The sequence below is a fragment of the Notothenia rossii genome (genome assembly GCF_949606895.1).
Source record: "Notothenia rossii genome assembly, chromosome: 1".
NCBI classification, from domain to species: domain Eukaryota; kingdom Metazoa; phylum Chordata; class Actinopteri; order Perciformes; family Nototheniidae; genus Notothenia; species Notothenia rossii.
This window is the reverse complement of record NC_136912.1, coordinates 85,522,517-85,541,288: the sequence shown is the minus strand read 5'-3', so window position 1 is coordinate 85,541,288 and position 18,772 is coordinate 85,522,517. Positions and strand designations below refer to the sequence as shown.

At 42.8% G+C, this 18,772-nt stretch overlaps 1 protein-coding gene across 5 annotated transcripts in view; it reads left to right on the top strand.

The window, feature by feature from the left end:
- The window catches only part of suco (SUN domain containing ossification factor), a 43,108-nt gene extending 26,024 nt beyond the window's left edge, over positions 1–17,084 (top strand). For 2 of the 5 annotated variants that reach the window (XM_079675788.1, XM_079675791.1), the window contains 17 exons: positions 47–174; positions 427–494; positions 593–700; positions 1,805–1,910; positions 3,672–3,692; positions 3,976–4,031; positions 4,754–4,845; positions 5,205–5,270; positions 6,263–6,346; positions 8,350–8,428; positions 8,597–9,946; positions 10,124–10,211; positions 10,325–10,429; positions 11,611–11,765; positions 12,071–12,162; positions 13,095–13,150; positions 13,673–17,084. In XM_079675788.1, coding sequence (XP_079531914.1) covers positions 47–174; positions 427–494; positions 593–700; positions 1,805–1,910; positions 3,672–3,692; positions 3,976–4,031; positions 4,754–4,845; positions 5,205–5,270; positions 6,263–6,346; positions 8,350–8,428; positions 8,597–9,946; positions 10,124–10,211; positions 10,325–10,429; positions 11,611–11,765; positions 12,071–12,162; positions 13,095–13,150; positions 13,673–14,242 — 3,224 coding nt within the window. In that variant the 3' untranslated portion in view covers positions 14,243–17,084. The remainder of the gene's footprint in view (positions 1–46; positions 175–426; positions 495–592; positions 701–1,804; positions 1,911–3,671; positions 3,693–3,975; positions 4,032–4,753; positions 4,846–5,204; positions 5,271–6,262; positions 6,347–8,349; positions 8,429–8,596; positions 9,947–10,123; positions 10,212–10,324; positions 10,430–11,610; positions 11,766–12,070; positions 12,163–13,094; positions 13,151–13,672) is intronic. The other 3 variants (XM_079675789.1, XM_079675790.1, XM_079675792.1) reach the window with 3 other exon arrangements.
- Positions 17,085–18,772: the final 1,688 nt, after the last annotated feature.

Genomic DNA, 18,772 nt, shown 5'->3' with positions numbered 1-18,772 from the left:
CTGTCAGTGTTCGTAATGTGACTAATGTAACACTCCCTCTGCCCAGGTCAGTCTCTCCATACCTCGGGCAGCGGCAGCCCCCATCCGGTGAAGAAGGTCCAGAAAAACTTCAAGAATAACTACGCCTCTGTGGAGTGTGGTGCCAAGATACTCTCGGCAAACAACGAGGCCAAGGTTGAACACGCATCTTTCTTTCGTTTGTAGCCTACACACAAACACATCCACTACCAGAGACTGACCATCCTTCTGTCATGTTTTATCAGCAATTTTACATTTGAGATAGGAATGAAAACCTGGGACAGCGGTTTAGGTTTACATGAAACAATGTTCACTGTGTTTGGCTGTTATATATTAACTAAATGAATTCAACTAGCGATAATGGTTGATGCTAACGTTATCCCTCTCGTTCTTGTGTCTCATGTTCAGAGCACTTCAGCTATTCTCATGGAGAATATGGACCTTTACATGCTAAATCCATGCAGCAACAAAATCTGGTGAGTACACCGACACACCCCACCGGTACATAAATAAAGCCTGATTCGAGATTCACATTTTATTGTATAATTAACATTTTCTATTTACCTCTCTCCAGGTTTGTCATAGAGCTCTGTGAGCCCATTCAAGTCAAGCAGCTGGACATTGCTAACTTTGAGCTCTTCTCATCAACACCTAAAGACTTTTTGGTTTCCATCAGTGACAGGTATACTCCCACACTACAATATCAAGTCATATTCAAATTGGTAGGGCATCCAGTCCAATTGTTTGCTGTGTCAGTCACATTGTTGCATGTATTGGCAGGGTTTGTTGAAGAAAAGGTAGAAGGAAGCAGCTGGTCAGTACCTGTGACTCAAGTCAATTTGGTTTGCATTTCACAATATGAAATTGTATTAGCAATATGTACAGCATGCAACATCTTCTGTCATTAAACCCAGGAGGAGCAACTGAGGATAAATCCCTCTCCTGGGACGGAAAGACATGCAATTGATACATAATAAAGAGTACGTAATACAATTACAATATAGACAATTAAGGGTAGGTTAAAAATTGTATATTGAGAACATTTCTGAGGCATAATCATTGCTTCACATGGACTGACACTTCTAACGCATTTAGTTTAATGAACAAGCCATAATGTATTATTTAAATTACACGACAGCAATGGAATGTCAGTATTTTTATAAATAAATAAAATCCCTTGGCCACTAAACACTTTTTAGTTGGATATTTTGATCTTGATGGGTGGGAGAAAGTGTTTAATTAACACTAGAACCGCCAGTGGTCGCTGTATACCTAAAACCGCACGTCATGTTTACGCTGCATTTTCTACGAGGTAAATATTACCCGCTGGCGGATATAGGTATAAATGGCATTTTTTTTGGCGATTTTTTTCAATCTGACTTCATATTGACAATTGTTAACAACAGAGGGTGCTACATAATACACTTTCATGAAAAGTCACGGACTGGGAGACTTTAATATGTTATTGAAAAAAAGTTACATACAATCAAAAAACAGCTGCGGGTAAAATGTACCCATTGGCGGTTCTAGTGTTAAAGGCGTCACTCGTTGTTATATTTAAAAACACCAGAACTGGTTCAAATCATTTTCTTCCTCCTGTATTATCAGCTTTAACTTAAATGCTGGTAGAGTTGGTTTTGTTTGTGTTTTACCATCACCATTTTCTTGTGACATGGAGTCACATGAAATGCAGTGGTCTTTACACCCAGCCTTGGAGAGAACATGTGTGATTGAATAACCCTGTAGCCCTCACACACATCTTACCTTCCTTCTGTTCTGTCTGCAGATATCCTACCAACAAGTGGGTAAAACTAGGTACTTTTCACGCCCGTGACGAGCGCATTGTCCAGAGCTTCCCACTGGATGAGCAGCTTTATGCTAAATATGTGAAGGTAATGCTTTTTTCTTCTTTCTGATACAATATGCCACTTGTGCGTCTAAATATGAGAAACAGTAACAATGGATACATTCATTCTCAGTAGTGAAATGACGGTCCTATTTAATGAATACACACAGACACATTCATACACATGTTTGTTGAGCTCAGGGGACCCTCTTATGACTCCATGGTAAGTTAGCCATGCCGTAAGCACTGCTGTCAACCTCTCCCTCTATTTTATGAAGACATGGGACTGTGTGCATGACTGAGGGGGTGTGTCCATGACAGAGTGTCACGTGTAAGAACTAAAGGGCGGATTGGGCATTACCATTTGGTTTAATTATATTTGAGATTTGGGTGGCACAACTCATCGGGCCGAGTTGGTCCACGTCTTCATATTGAGTCATCAGTGTGTGACGTGAAAGGATTACAGTTGTTTGCTTAAGTTACTAACAGTTGTTTTCATTATGATTACCGTAATTTTCGGACTATAAGCCGTGCCTTTTTTCCCATTTTTCGACGCTGCGGCTTATATAACGGTGCGGCTAATCTATGGATTTTTACAGCTAACGGCCACTAGGGGTATTTTACAGGTTACAGTCCACCACCTTTAAGTCTATGGGCTCTATGGCCGGTCCGCGCCCCCCACCTTTAAGCGGCAGGCTCCAGCAGGAAAAGCTGGAGGCCAGAAAAGAGTGAGACAGGTAGCGCGCAAAAGTAAAAGTGGAACCGAGAGTGGTACGAGAGACAGAACGAGAGCAAGACAGACAGACGTTACGAGAGCAAGACAGTTTGTCCCCGTACCACTGGTTGAAAACCACTGCTGTAGATCACTGCCGGTACGTGCGCTGGGAGCGCAACGTTTAAGTTTGAAAGTTGAAAAGTTTGTGTGTCTGAAACGCTATGTGATACAGTACAGTTTACACAGCACATGTTCTGTAGCTACTATTGCACTAAATGGTAACACTTGAATACGTTATGCAAATATGCAACTTGTTTGTTGAAATGTTAATAAATGGGAGCTTCCTCAAACAGCCATCTCTTTCCCGACAATCCCCTCTGTGCACGAACCCTTACATATGGTAATTAAACATTAAAACACCTGCGGCTTATAGTCTAGTGCGGCTTATATATGTACACATCATTCAATTTAGCTGCTGCGGCTTATATTCAGGTGCGCCTTATAGTCCGGAAATTACGGTAATTAAAAATCTAGACTTTTAGACTTTTTTTTACCATCCACAAATTCACTCCGAAACACATGTTGCTGTGACGTGTCTGTGCTTTTGTGATCTGTCTGTCCCCTCACATGTATGTTGCTCACTTGATATTTAATTTCATTGAAACAGTTGATTAATGCTCTGAGGATTATCCTTACGTGATTTGGGTTTTATGTTTGGGTGATTACTGTGATTCACGTGCGCTATCATGACATAATTGTGCTGTTCATACTTAAACAGATTTCCAGAAAGTTTCAGGATTATCTTTTTTGCTAACTCGACTGATCTGAGCAGCTGAACACGTTTATGTCTTTGTCTGATGTTCAACCTCTGTCCTGAGCGTCTCTCTCGCTCGTGCTTCTTTCCTACTGCTTGTCAGAAACCTCTTTCTAGCACCTTGCCTGTGGACTGTTATGAAGAAATGAGCGTGTACCAGCACTGTGTTTTGTGATCAAATGCTTGACTTGCTTGGAGCGTGAATCAGTCTTTACTGATTTCTTTCTCTTTGTTTTATCTCTCTCACCTGTCTTTCTCCTGTCTTCCTCTCGCATCAGATGTTCATCAAGTACATAAAGGTTAGCACTCTTCTCTATCTGTCAGAGGTTATGCTGTGCTATGTAATGCACTCGTGTAATGGTCGTACATTGTAATGGGTGAGCTTTGGCTGAGGGTCATCTTTAATGCATGGGATAGATATTAAGCATTAGAACATGCACATAATATAATGTCAACGCTTAGCAATTCTAGTATTGATGGTCACATATTTGGTGGGTTTATGGAGTGGGCACGCATAAATGATTGGCATTGTTACTTGGGAATGATACTTTTAATTCAACAGTTTATCCATTTTGCCTGCAGGTTGAACTCCTCTCCCACTTTGGATCAGAGCATTTCTGTCCACTCAGTCTCATTAGGTAAGACAGTAAATAGTTAAGGTCTTTAGTTCAAATTCAAAGGTCTTTAACATTTCAATCTATGAAGTTTGGGTACAGCTGCAGCTTACATTGTGAGAATATACTATGCTTTGTTCTAAAGAAACAAAAACACTGTATGGGAACAATAAATAGTTTGTACTTGCATCCACTCACTTCTTTATTTTGGGAAGAAGTATCAATAGACATATCATGGAGTCACTTGACTTTGATTTTACACTTGGGGAAAGATGTACTGTACCCAATGTTGTTCATTATGAAATTGATCAATATGAGATTATACAAGAAATGTAGTGGATCTTTTGATCCCCTCTCCCTCTTCTAGTGGTTGTTCGGAATGCTTCATGTCACCGGTCAATGTGTTTTTACCTGTTTTCGTATACGATTTACTCCAAAGATCAAACCTTCTAGTACATACAGCCTATCTCACAAACACACATGGCACGTACCTCTGTACGTCTCTCCCAAACCACCAGGGCCATCGGGGCTTCTTCTGACGGCACTGCTATTGGGGTTTAAAGCGGCTGTAAAACAATAAACCTACTAGAGATGACACTTTCTTTGAATCTGATCCGAGCAACATGTTTTTAGAAAATGTGCCCCTCCCAGAAAGCTTTAGCCAGCTTTTTAACAATGTAAACTTTAACCTATTTCCGTAGGTAGGCTTGTTTGTGTAACACAGTGTGTGCGGGTGTTTTGTGTAGGGTGTTTGGTACCAGCATGGTGGAGGAGTATGAAGAGATTGCAGATTCCCAGTATCCCTCAGAGAGGCTGGAGTATTTGGATGAAGACTTTGGTAAGATGCCGGTGACCCGTTTTCAACATCACATGAAAATGTACTCTATTAACTGATAGATGAATGGACTACAAACGATAGCGTTTTAAAGCTGCCTCACCTGGCAGAACAATGCACTGCACTACAAAAGACCCTGAGAAGAGTCAAATTACATTACCGCTCTCTAACTAAGTCACTAAGTAACTGAAGCTGGAGTTAACTATTAATATCAACGGCCTTATGCAGCAGAGTTCCCTTCGTTGAACCCTAGAATTCCATAAAAGAGCAATAATATTTATTTAGTGTCGAGCAATATATATTTTTAAGAGTAAAGTTAAGTATTTTGCTGAATATAACATGCAGTATTTCCTTTTCTTCAGACTATCCACCTGGCTACCAACCTTCAGAGGACAAGGCGTCTAAAAACCTGCTTGGCTCAGCAACCAGTATGTACACACACACACACACACACACACACACACACACACACACACACACACACACACACACACACACACACACACACACACACACACACACACACACACACACGTATATATGGCTCTGTTAAGAAAGTTGTATAGCAATTGTTTTTGTTGTTTTGTTTCACCCTTTTTGATTTTGTAGCACTTTGAGTTTTGTTTTACGCAAATGAAAAGTGCGCTTATAAATAACATTTATTATTATTATAGCAAGTTAAGTGCGACAATTTGTTACAAACATATTTAAAAAGGTTAGGTTCGTTCTGTATTTAGTATTTGCATTATCATCCTAAAACTGTTCCAAAGATATATATATATATATATAAGACCTTAAAAAAGGAACACATTACTCAGGAATTTAAAGGACTGGAGGGTATTTTTCTAGCTTTATTGGTTTTATTTTTGTCAAGGCCAAGAAATCCTCCTCATTCTGTAACCGTGGCAGCAGTGTATCATTTTGAGCTTTCATATCTTAAAACTGAAATAGTCCGGTGAAACTGATACTGTCTGTAAAGGAAAATAGTTATGAAAGTATATTTGTTTTCCATCATGTGAGTATTCTTGGTGCATAACACCAGTGTGTTTGCGGAGTTAGATATAGATTCCCTGCACAGTGTTCCCTTGGTTTTCTTAACCTAGTTGGTGTCACACATGCAGACTGGGGTTTTGGTTACAACATTATGCAGATTCCACAAGACTTCTTTATTTTTGTTTTTTAACCACACACGCTTGTGCAAACACACTGGTGCCCCTCTGTCTCCTGAGCAAAAAGAGTGCTGGTCAACCCCTACACACACAGTATTTACACACAAACCTTCGGGGCTAACCTTAAAATCTGAAGAAAGATCTGGAAAGAAAGTCATGTAGGGGATATAATGTTATAGAAGTTTAAAAAAAGCTCATGTTTGGCCCCAAATCTCTATGTAGGAACTTAATGTTTTCTTTTCCTTCTATAGATGCCATCCTCAACATGGTAAACAACATTGCTGCGAACGTGCTGGGCGGCAAGCTGGAGCTGGAGGGTGGAACAGTAGCAGGAGGTACTCATCCCTCAAACACTTAAAGCTTCCTGTTCCTATTTTCCATCCTGTTCACCTTTCATGTCCACAACTCTCTTCTGTAAATTGTGACTCATCTGATTTTCCCCTCTATAGCTCTGCCCATGCTGCATACAACATCTTTCACTAGTTTGACGTATTGTCATAGTTTTGGAATACAGAACTATATGCATTCACAAACTTTACTTTGTAGGGAAGATTGACACATTTGAAAGCTAACAAACCATGGTATTTAAAGGTCTCTTATGGGCAAAGTGAAACTGTTCTGGAAGTCATTTACACAAATAGTTTTCAAAGCGGCTTGACACGCAGCAACAGGCTTGATTATAGTTTAAGAGAGAATAGGGTACAACATTATTACGGTATTAACCCAGCCTCTGCACATATTCTCTTTTTAATAGAAGGCCCTGACATGCCTTTGTTTTATTCTGTTTGAACAACCACACCTCCTGACAGTCGATGTAAAGTAAAACTGGTTTATCCATTTAAAACCGCTGATGGTTTCCATTTCTCAGAAAAGGTTGTTCAACACGAGTCGCCAAACTAGTTTTCAATTCAATCACAAACTAGTCTTTTGGAGCCCTATTGGATCATTCACTCACTTCTGATTAATAGTTAGTAGGAAAGGTGTTCGCATTCATTTATTCTTTATTCATATTTTGTTTTTGTGCAAACCTGATTTGAAACATCAGGAACGAATATGACGAACAGTTTATAGTCTTGCCTGAGGAGGAAAGTGAATTAATTGATACGAAGAAAATGAAACCAAAAGAAAACCTGATGAAAACATTGTCCATTTTTCTTCTGTTTCTCCCAAGAAATAGTTTATCGAAAGGAACGCTAATAACAGCTCCATAAAGTATTTAGAAACAAAAGAGAAGAAACGCATTTAAATAAATACTGAGAATATTGCACAACGCTAGTTAGTGGAAACGCTGTTATTCAAAGACCTTTTTTAGAAGTACTATGATTATTTATTTTAACGCATTCCATATAAACCACCTCTTCTGTTCTTATTGTGCGGCACTCATCCTGCTCATATTATCCTTTCTCAGCTGTTCCTTTTTCTTTCCCTCTAACTGCCAGCTTTCCACATGTCTGCCCACATATTGTTTAAATCAACTGCTGCTCAAACTAGGTCATTTTCTTTCCTTCTCCAGTGTGAGCATATGCATAGCCTTGAATGTCCGTGTGTATGCGAGCTGAGAGTCCGCTGGAGGTCTCCTGCAGCGTTTCAGCAGAACTTTGGCTATCTGTGTCTTACCTTTTGGCAGTGGAGCGTAGATGAATTCAGACTGAGGGGGGCCTATGACGCCACAGCCTGCTCCTTGTCCCGTTCATGCCACAGAGAGTTACATCAAAATCACTCTCTTACACAGCTGTTCCCCTGATGCATGGGGTTAAAGGGAAAACTCTGCTTTACACACAGATTTCACATAATGTTTATATTTAGTTTCTGCTCTTGAACGGTTTCAGTTTTTCTGATTTGTGTTTCTCTCCTGTAATGAAACGAGTATCTTTTGCAAAGACCAACTGACCACTTGTAGTCGGGATGTAGATTTATTTTACTTTGAGCTGCCGCACAAATGAAGTCTACTTTATAAAATTCAATTTGACACAATGTAATTATGACATTTTAGGCGTAAGTTCACAAAGTCAACCTTTCTTTCTTTTTTTTAGCAAAAAGTGTCTTTGCATTTCTAGGGCTGATTTTGCATTTACACCCGCAGAGTAAGCAGGGAAGAGAGAGTGTGGGAGGGAAAAGTCGGTTCTAACTGGACTGAACTGGTTCACATTATTTCTGGCTTTCCCAAACATGGGCTCGCCAGGCATTCTGTGGAGCGAAAAGGGTCTCTGTTCCCCACTCTGCCTCCTGCAGGCAACTAGGACTTGGGAGAAAGTTGCCACTGCACTGAAAGTGATATCTTCCTGTGAACTCTGCGACAGTGACCGACTGTTTGATTGTTGTGTCTTTCTCAATGCAGTTAATACAACTGTGGAGGAAAAGAAGGAGAGCACAGAAGTTGCACCTAAACCAGCTGAAACACCTCCGGACCCTGGAGTGTAAGACCACCTTAATGAATACAAAATGATTTATAGGTCACAGAAGGACGAGTTAAAATAAGATGAGAACAATATAGTGTTGTTTTAATTCACTTTTCCTTTTACTATCCTCCAGGAAAACCAAGCTCTGATTAAATGCTTCTAAATCAGTATCTGTACCTCTTCCAGAGCGCAGCCTGCAGAGCCAGATCCCCCTGCAGCCCAGGAGGACTGCGATGTCTCCAATGACTCTTCCACGCCTTCCCCCTCATCTACCGACTCCCAGGAGGACAGACAGATTGTCACTTTTGTAGAGGAGGAGGAGGAGGAGGACGAAGAGCCCAGACAGTCCACTGTCACCCTGATGGAGGATGAGGCAGACGAGGAGGAAGAGAAGACAGACGAGTCATCGAGGAAGGAGGCGGACAGGAACCAGTGGGACAGCCAGACTTACTGTCCCTTCTCCTCCTTCTCCTCCCTGTCTCTCTCCTGCATGGCCACCCTGCCGGAGCTGCTCCACCGCTGGTGCTCCGCCCGGCTGGCCAAGGAGAGGCAACGCAGCGTAAAGCGAAAGCAGCTGAGCTCACAAACACAGACTGATGTAAACCCCCCTTCCCTCATTCACCCACCTCCACTTATCCCTGTCCCCACACCCCTTAAAGAAGCTCCTCCCCTCACAGAAAAGGCCCCAGAGCCCGAGCTTCCCGTTAAGGCCCAACATGAAGGGAAAGCCTCGGGTGAGGTGCCCACCACACATCCAAACACTGACACGCAAACTCCAGAGGTTAACATCCTCCTGGAGCCTAGCAGGACCGCCACTATCCCCCCTCACAGTTTCTCAGACATCCACAGTTCCCTGACATCGCCCACCCCCAGCCACGAGGAGAAGCTGCCCCCTCCCATTAAAGACGCGGCTCTCGACCCCGTCCCTACTCCATCCCTCCCTTCTGTCTCCATCCCGGAGACGCAACATCCCTCCAGTGCCACCCCCACCTTAACTTTCAGCCCCCCCCCACAGCCTGGAGCCTCTGAAACGGCCTCTCCTGGTGCTGTGGTTCCCCCCGCCAAGGAGCAGCCCGTTCAGTTGCTTCCCACTGCGTCGAGGCCTGAAGACCTGATCCCCGCCCGCACTGAACTCCCCACAGCTCTCCCACCCACAGACACAGAGACTGTAAAGCCAGGCGCAGACAGTGGGGACTCCACGAGACAAAATGTCCAGGCCTCACAGACTAACGGGGAGCAGGGGGAATCTCTCACTCACACTGGAGATCGTGTGGAGGACTCAGTGGACGACTTCCTGTTGAGCACCAATGGGAACGGCAATGTCCATCGCACAGCTACAGACTTCTACGCAGAGCTGCAGAACGGAGGGGATTATAACGGTGGAGCAATGACCGGGAACGGCATGTTGTTGAACGGGGGAGCGGTGCACGGCTCCAGCCAGAAGGAGAGTGTTTTCATGAGGCTGAACAACAGGATCAAAGCCCTGGAGATGAACATGAGTCTGTCCAGCAGATACCTGGAGGAGCTCAGCCAGAGGTAACCCCCCTGCACACAATAAGCCTTAGTATTATAAAGCTATATTAAGATGGTGCTTCCCTTAAGTCTGTTTGCTTCAAACTGAATATGACAGGGCTGTATACCATGAGTTCATAATGTTTGCACTGTGGAAGGGTTTCACAAAGTTAGTCATTTCTGCATCTGTGTACCTCTCAGATACCGTAAACAGATGGAAGAGATGCAGAGAGCATTCAATAAGACCATCATCAAACTACAGAACACCTCCCGCATCGCTGAGGAGCAGGTCTGTTTACACGAAGGCTAAAAGAGCAAGAAAAGCATTCACAGTTGTGTTTGTTTGATTAATTATTGATTATTGACATTGGCTGACAAATGAGTAACTTTTTAATTTGACAGGACCAGAGGCAGACGGACTCAATCCAGATCCTGCACAGCCAGCTGGAGAACGTCAGCAAACTGATGCTCAACCTCACCGACACAGTGAGCCAGCTTCAGAGAGAGGTAAATGAAACCTTTGTCTGTTCTACTGCACACTGCTTACAGGGGTCAGAAAATAGACATGCAAAGTTCAAATCTAAGCTCATTTGTTAACATGACACAGCATTAAGTTTACTATATGTGTTGTGATATTTTAAGGGTTTTATACAAGAGAATAAATCCCTGGAAATTAGGATTTCATTTGTTTATCAGAATCAGAAACAGGTTTATTACCAGGTAGGTTGACGCATACGAGGAATTTGACTTGATGTCATGGTGCATACTTACGGGGTCGTAACCCGCACCAACTCATCCGACCACATCACCCCCATTCTCACTCAGCTACACTGGCTTCCTGTACGCTGCCGTATTGACTACAAACATCTTCTACTCACTTGTAAAGCTCTCCATAACCTTGCCCCCATCTACATCACTGAGCTCCTTCAGGAGTACACCCCCTCCCGCACCCTCCGCTCTTCGTCCGTAGGACTTCACACCGTCCCAGGCTCTCGCCTCAAAACCATGGGTGCTCAAGCTTTCAGCGGCTCGGCTCCCAGACTCTGGAACTCCCTGCCACTACATATCCGACAGTCTGATTCCATAACAACATTCAAAACCCAACTCAGTAGTCCATTTCCTGTTGTTTGTCTTGTTTTACACCGGCTGATATTTCACTAAATCCACTGTTTTAATTGTTCCCTATATTGCCCCTATGCCCTGTAAGGCGTCCTTGGGTGCTATGAAAGGCGCCCCCCAAATAAAATGTATTATTATTATAAAAGTAAAACAATAATTAAAAACACAGACGGAGAACTACAAAAATATTTAAAAAATATAACGGTATTACTATTTACATAGAAATAGAATGGAATAAAAAACAAACAGATGTTGTTGTACAATGTGTGAAACCTGTGATTTAAAAAAACGACTTGTTTCCATGTTTAATAATACACTTTTTGCTCAAGTGCTTTCTTTTCTGTGTGTGACAGTCACATAGTCCTATGGAGGATACTTATCTTTGCAATTCGATCTCTTTGGACAGAGTGTAAAACACCATACGTGACCTGCTGATATCAAACTCAAAATCTAATAAATACTTTGCCATCTTTAAGGTATTCATTTGTTAACATTTGTGCATACATGGGTGAAGCTTTAAATGATAGTTGTACTTGACCAGCCTCTCACTGTGTGCCTCTCCTCTGCAGGTGTCGGACCGGCAGAGCTACCTGGTGGTGTCCCTGGTCCTGTGTCTCACTCTGGGCCTCCTGCTGTGTCTGCAGTGCTGCCGCAGCCCATCTCCCTCCCCCAACCCCATCGCTGCTGCTCTCCCCAAGAGCAACCACTACCCCAGCCCCAAGAGGTTTGTGACACACACACACACACACACACACACACACACACACACACACACTCCCCTTACATGTGAATTTGGCATGTTGCTACCCCGTAGGCTTGAGTATTATGTGTTCCTCCAGTTTTAGATCTGTCATCATGATCTCCGACCTACACCCAGTTTTATGATGCTGCTTTCGAATAAAACGTATTACTTACATCACTTGAGACTTCATTGCCAGAGGCTGTCAATCCTGTCCTGCCACTAATTGTATGACTCTGGAACAGTGACAATGTCAACGACACAAATGTCAATGTAATTCTTCTTGTCAGGTGTTTCTCCTCCTATGACGATATGAGCCTAAAGCGCAGGGTGACCTGTCCGCTCGTTCGCTCCAAGTCCTTTCACTTGTCCTCTACAGAAGGTAAGATTCACACACACACACACACACACACACACACACACTTTACTCAAGTCTTCCCTCAAACCTTTCCTCAGTTCTCCTATCTAGAGCTACATTCAGGTTTGACACTACAGTCATAGCTCATTGCAAAGATCAAATTATTGCGGCTATAGACCTTTTTAAGATGTTGCATCAGACTGCTGCAGCTCTTTCCACATAACTGTCCCCATTTAAAGAGTATCCTTTCCTTTCTACTCCTTTTCTCTTTCAAACTCTCATCTGGTTTCCTCTCTCACATGTTGCCGTGCTTAGTGGCCGATATCTCTGTTGCCAGTGCCTCAAGCCCAACGGGAGAGGCTGGTGCCGGCAATAAAAATAATACATTCTTTGACTCATGAAACCTTAAACTCCCCCTGCTGTTCATTATCCCTCGTGTGTGTGTGTGTGTGTGTGTGTGTGTGTGTGTGTGTGTGTGTGTGTGTGTGTGTGTGTGTGTGTGTGTGTGTGTGTGTGTGTGTGTGTGTGTGTGTGTGTGTGTGTGTGTGTGTGTGTGTGTGTGTGTGTGTGTGTGTGTGTGTGTGTGTGTGTGTGTGTGTGTGTGTGTGTGTGTGTGTGTGTGTGTGTGTGTGTGTGTGTGTGTGTGTGTGTGAGAGGCTGTCATTGCCAGCTTGTGCCCACATGCAGGCTTAAGAAATGTATAATAATAGAGCATGGTGCTTTGCTGGCTCATGGTAGACATTTGCAAGTAGTAACAGATAATGACATAACAGACTCTCACTGTGATTTTAGCTTTACCCTTGTTTTTAGTTTAAGAAAATACAATTAGCGATGATTAAAAATGGATGTTTGCATCTTTAATTAAAACTACTTGCAAGGTCACTTCATGCTTATTACATGTATGTATTCCTGTTTGCCATTCCATCATTAACCTAGCCCCTCTCTCCCCTCCCCAGTAGGTCCCGATGACTTGTACATTGTAGAACCTCTAAGGTTTTCTCCAGAGAAAAAGGTACAGTGTATGTTCCACCTGCTGTTGGCTGTGACGGCCGTCGTTTGAATAACTTGAGTGCTGTGTGTTTTCTGGTGTCAGTCAGTCTGTACTATAAGTATGCTGAAGCAGTGAATGGCTTCTTCGCCAGTCACTGCTTTCTGATCTCAATGGAAGAGCTCTGATAAGGGGGCACCTGAACAGTGTTATTATTCAGACCAAATACCTGTTAACCACTTCTTTGCAAACACCGTGGGCCTTTTTTCTGCTTTATGCAATGTAAAAAAACACTTCCCACTCAAAACATTTCAATGTGAATAATTTGCTGTGTACTTACTGTATATTACAAGATTCAAGGCTTTATTGTCATGTGCACATTGGCCTAGATTCAATCTTTCCCTATGGAACTTCCCCACCCATCTTTGTGTAACCGTAGTGTTCAGCACAGTAGTGGTTAATCTGGCGTGACAATATTTGATGTATCTGCTTTATTGAAATGTTTGTTCATAATGTCTTCCTCCTGTTTCATGTTTTCCCTTGCAGAAAAAGCGTTGCAAGTCAAAGTCTTTGGACAAGGTTGACATTCTGAAGCTGGCCGACCCCTGTGCTCCTCTCACAAACGGGGCTCTGAACTGCAACGGCTTCCAACCTTGCCCCCCTTCCCCCCCTCCTCCACCACCACCACCACCACCACCCCCCCCTCCTCCTCCTCCTCCTCCCCCTCCTCCTTCCCTTCCACCACCTCCTTCTTCCTCTGCGGAGGAGGCGTCGTCACTGCCCACCTGCACCTCCTCAGAGACCAGCAGCTGCAGCTCGTCCACCCACTCTGAGGAGTCCTACACGAGCCGCCTCCCCCCCCCCTCCCCCATCCGCTCCTCCACAGACCTGTGCAATGGACACAGCCTGCCTTTCTCCCTCCAGCAGTCTCCCACCAAGTCCCGGCAGGACAAGCGCTCGATGAAGAGGAGGAAGTCCCGGCAGACGGAGCTGCAGTTCCCTGCCCTGCGTGGGGGGGGCGTGGGTTCTCTGCCCAGCCTGCAGCAGCTCATGAAGGGAAACAAGGAGATCAGTGTCGGGACCATCGGGGGGACAGCAATCACCGGACATGTCTGAAAGCCCACACTTTAACACAACTTTCTACTCACAACACACACACACACACTATGTGGTGGCAGATCTATGAGGAGATGAGGTACTTACTGCATCCCAAAGAACCACATTTCCCATGAGCACCCAGGCGCACCGTGGAACTGAAATGGCTGTGGCAGCAGAAGCTCCACAACAACCAGTCCTTAACCACTCCTGTCAAAGAGCTGTTTACGGTTATGTGCCTTTATATCTGTTCTAGACATTTTAAAGCTAAAAATATTAAATGTAAAGAATTGTGAAAGCGGACGAGAGAGAAACTGCAGTGGGGAGGGAAACATTTAATCCAGTCAAATCCATGGAAGTGTGTTCAAGGTGTTTTCTCTTCTTGATAAGCACATTGTCCCATGACAGTTGAGCACCAGTAAGCTTTTATCCCCACAAAGTGAGGAGGCCTCAGCTCTACGTTCCTTCACCCCCGGGGGCATCAGGAAGTATTAGGCTTCTCTTTTGGATGAATTGTGTCTTCGTGACAGACGTGGGGGGGCATAACAAACTACTTCTCTTCTTTCATTGCCATCATTTAATCCATTCTGTCTCTGTATTGCATCCTCACATGACTGCAGGTGTGTGTTATGAGACCAGAGTGTTTCAGCTCTGCTCCTCTTCCTCTGTCTCCGTCAGTCTGTTCCAAACCAACCATCAGAGCTGAATGAAGAACATCACGTTACTTGTCTGAATGTGTTAGTCCTCTCAGTTTAGTTTCCTGTTTAACCTCAAATTACAAATACAATCCCAGCAGTCTGTAGGTCCTACTAGGCCACAAAGAGATGTTTCCTACTCAGTCAGTTTGGGCTGGGCCCGAAAAGCTTGCACATACTGTACACCCATTACAGAGAAATTGCAATAATACAGAAACGTGTTGTGACTGTGAGGAATGTAAAGTGAAGAACAGGCTAGAGGCAAGCCATGGTGTTCGATTTTCTTTTCCTTCGTATATAACTGAGCCATGCTCCTCTTTTATCGTTGCTGGTGTGGTTGGTTTGAATTATTCACATTACCAGTATGTAGACATGAATTAACTGTTTTCGAATACAATGTACTTTAGGAGCACATTGGGCTGCAGAGCTGAATGTTTACACACACATACACACACACACACATACACATACACACATACACACACATATACACACACACACACATATACACACACACATACACATACATACACATACACATACACATACACACATACACACATATACACACACACACACATATACACATACACATACACACACACACACACACATACACACACACACATACACATACACATACACACACATACACATACACATACACATACACACACACACACACCTCCTACTGGGAGTCCAGTTTTATTTATGTATTTATTTATTTAAATGACTACAGATGTTTTTAACCTAACTTGCATGTCTCCCGATCCTGCAGTGTCAAGTAAGTTGATCCTCGTGAGTATGTTACAGAAATATGACGGTGAAATGCCCTCAACAACCGCACTGACACATGGCCATGGTAGATGGCTAAACCACGGACAGTTTTCTTTTTCTTTTTTTTTTACATTTTATCTTCGGCTCTGACATTATGGCCGCCACTTATTCTGTTTACCTCGGCCTGAATTATCAGATGGGATAGCAGTTACATGTCCTGCAGCAGATAACAGGATCCTTTAGTATTGATTTACACAACTGCAGGCTTTTTAGGATCGTCACACTGCTGGTTTTGTATTTGCTAAGAGCTGCTGGGTAGATGGAAGTAGAGGAAGTGAGTGTAAATTATTCTTCTTTCTTCCGTGTGCTTTTTTTAGCATCTTTGTTGGATCGCTTTCCAAACGATTTTAACTCGCCCCGTTTATGATTTCATGACTGACCTGCGCCAAGACTCAGATTTGAATAATGTGAGAAGGGGGTATTCTTTTTTTTTTTTTTTATAATAAAATATATTTTGTATTGTATGCATGCAGTATGTCTCTGACTGGCACTGTGTGGTTGGTCCTGTGAACATTATGACCGAGACAGAGATTTTTCATCTTACTCCATCAAAAGACACCTTTACCTCTGCTTCTACAGCTCCTTTGTCTTTACATATCTTTACCCACCAACGTCACCTCTGACCTCCATTGCACGACTTTCCGTAACTGTGAACAAAAGTTGAATATGCCTGCGTTATTAACCACTCTAACATGTTCTCATTAGAAGCTAAAAGTGCTTATCACTCTCCACGCCTGCTTTCCCGACTAGCTAATTATTTTTATTGTGCATCTTCACTCTCATTGTACGCTCTAGTCTTTTAATCACTTGTCATTGCTCTTTGACTTCGGTTTTGCCCCACCTTGAATGATACTTGTGGTTTGTGAGGAGAAGATTATGAATCTATGAATAAAGGGAACGCAGCAAAGATGGTTAAATTAGGAACACTATAATTGTGATTCTGTTCCACAAACCAAGCAAATCATGAGGTTTTTTTTACCCTTTTTGAATCTGTATGATCTTACGTTTGTGTGTGTAAACCCGTATGCATGTGAGAATTATTTGTTGATCTCATGTATGTGTGTCTGTGCTGTGAGACTACTTTGAATTGACTTACCCCGAAACGTAGGGAGAATGTCCTCGGAAAGAAGTTCTAGGAGCTCAGTGTGCACTTTGTATAACTCCTCATGCCTTTTTGTTTTTCTACCTTAAGCGTAAAGTGCTATCTTTTTTCTCTCTCTGATTACTCTGAAGAGCTGCAGAGTATTTTGGAGCAACAGTGAGTTACTACAAAACTGTAGTGCCATTAGAAACTGTGAATTTCTAAATAAAACCTTTTTTGTTGTCTTTCACTTTGTTGTTGGTTTTTATTATGGATGAAGAGAGACGCTCACTACCTAAGTAATGTGGATGCTTTGAAACTGACAGTTGGAGAATAATTCACATGAATGTGCATGTGATATATCCGGCAAAACTTCACCTGCTGGCTTATAAAAACAACACTTACTTGGGCTTTTTTTTTTTTAAGTGTTAAACAGCATATGTTTGGGCATGATAAACAAGCTTTAAAAAGCTCTTGCTATGAATTAAAATCCAGCAGGGGAGTTTGGGTCTGTCTTTAAGCCAGTGGTTCTCAAAGTGGGGGGCGCAGAGGCATACCAGGGGGGGGCGCGAGAGACCAGGAGGAAAAATGGTAAAAAATAAAAAATGTAAAAGATACAAAAATAAAAAATCATAAATTGAAAAATTATTTATTCGAAAATAATATGATGCAGTACTATTACGTCTGGGTCTCTGTGTTTCATTAAAGCTCGGCTCTGTGTGTGTGTGGAACGAGCCATTTTGTGTGCGCGAGTGAGAGAGAGCGCACTGCTACCGGGGATCGTTGTTGTTAGCTTCTGGTGCTAGCGAGCTACGCTAACGGATATAAGGAGCTTTTTCAAGAACAAAGTGGAGTGTCCTCTCCTGTCAGATTGAGAGACTCAGTGAGCTAAAGCAGGGGTTCCCAACCTTTATTGTGCCAAGGACCGGCAGATACATTAAAAAAAAATCGCGTACCGGTTGTCAATTTTAGCTGATTTTAATATTTACTCACCAGCAGGTGGCAACAGAGGCTAATTGTTTTTAACAGCCCGAAGAAATACTAATATGCATCCAAAACATATTAATAACGTTTAAAACCAGGATACAATTAAAACAAAAAATTAGGACCGCTTTACAAATATTAATATAATATATAATATAATATAGCCTAATATGGCAATATCAGGCTGTTACATTGTATGTAACAAATAATAGAACAATATGCATCCAAAACATATTAACAACGTTTAAAACCAGGATACAATCAAAACAAATTAGGACCACTGTACACATATTGATATAACTGAAATGTCAGGGAGACCCCTGGGCTTGTTTGCCAGCCATAATAACGTCATACCGGGGCGTTCGTTCCGGTGCACTCCGACAGCATTTAGAACTACATCGAGATTAAGATTAAACTAACTTCTTTTGGGAACACCCACATACCTATGGAGTTGGCCAGATGTGTGTAAATTACTGTTCATGGTAATTTGAAAACAAATGCCGTTGTTGGACACACACAAACACACCGAACATACACACACACACAGCGGAGCTGAGCAGAGCACATACACACACACACATCATGTGCCTTTGTGACCGGACATTTCCTTCATACAACGAGTAATAGGGGTAATAATCAGGCCGTTCGGTGTGTGTGTGTGAAACGTAGCAGCCTGCAGTGGAGAACACAGTGAAGGCTGTGTGTACACGCTGGTGCTGCACTTCTCAGAGGCTGCCTCCTGATGCTGCAGCCATTTCATAAAGTGAAGGAGGTTTTACAAATTAAAAAAATAGCTCTACACCCCTGGCCGCAATGTCCTTAAAATGAAGTCTGAGTTCGAAATATATCTCAAATAATGTATGCACTGCCACTTCCCCACATAAACATAACAGTCTGCGATTAAACGGTTGTCCCCTGTGTGCTCCACTTCCTATTGGCGCACCAGTAACTTTC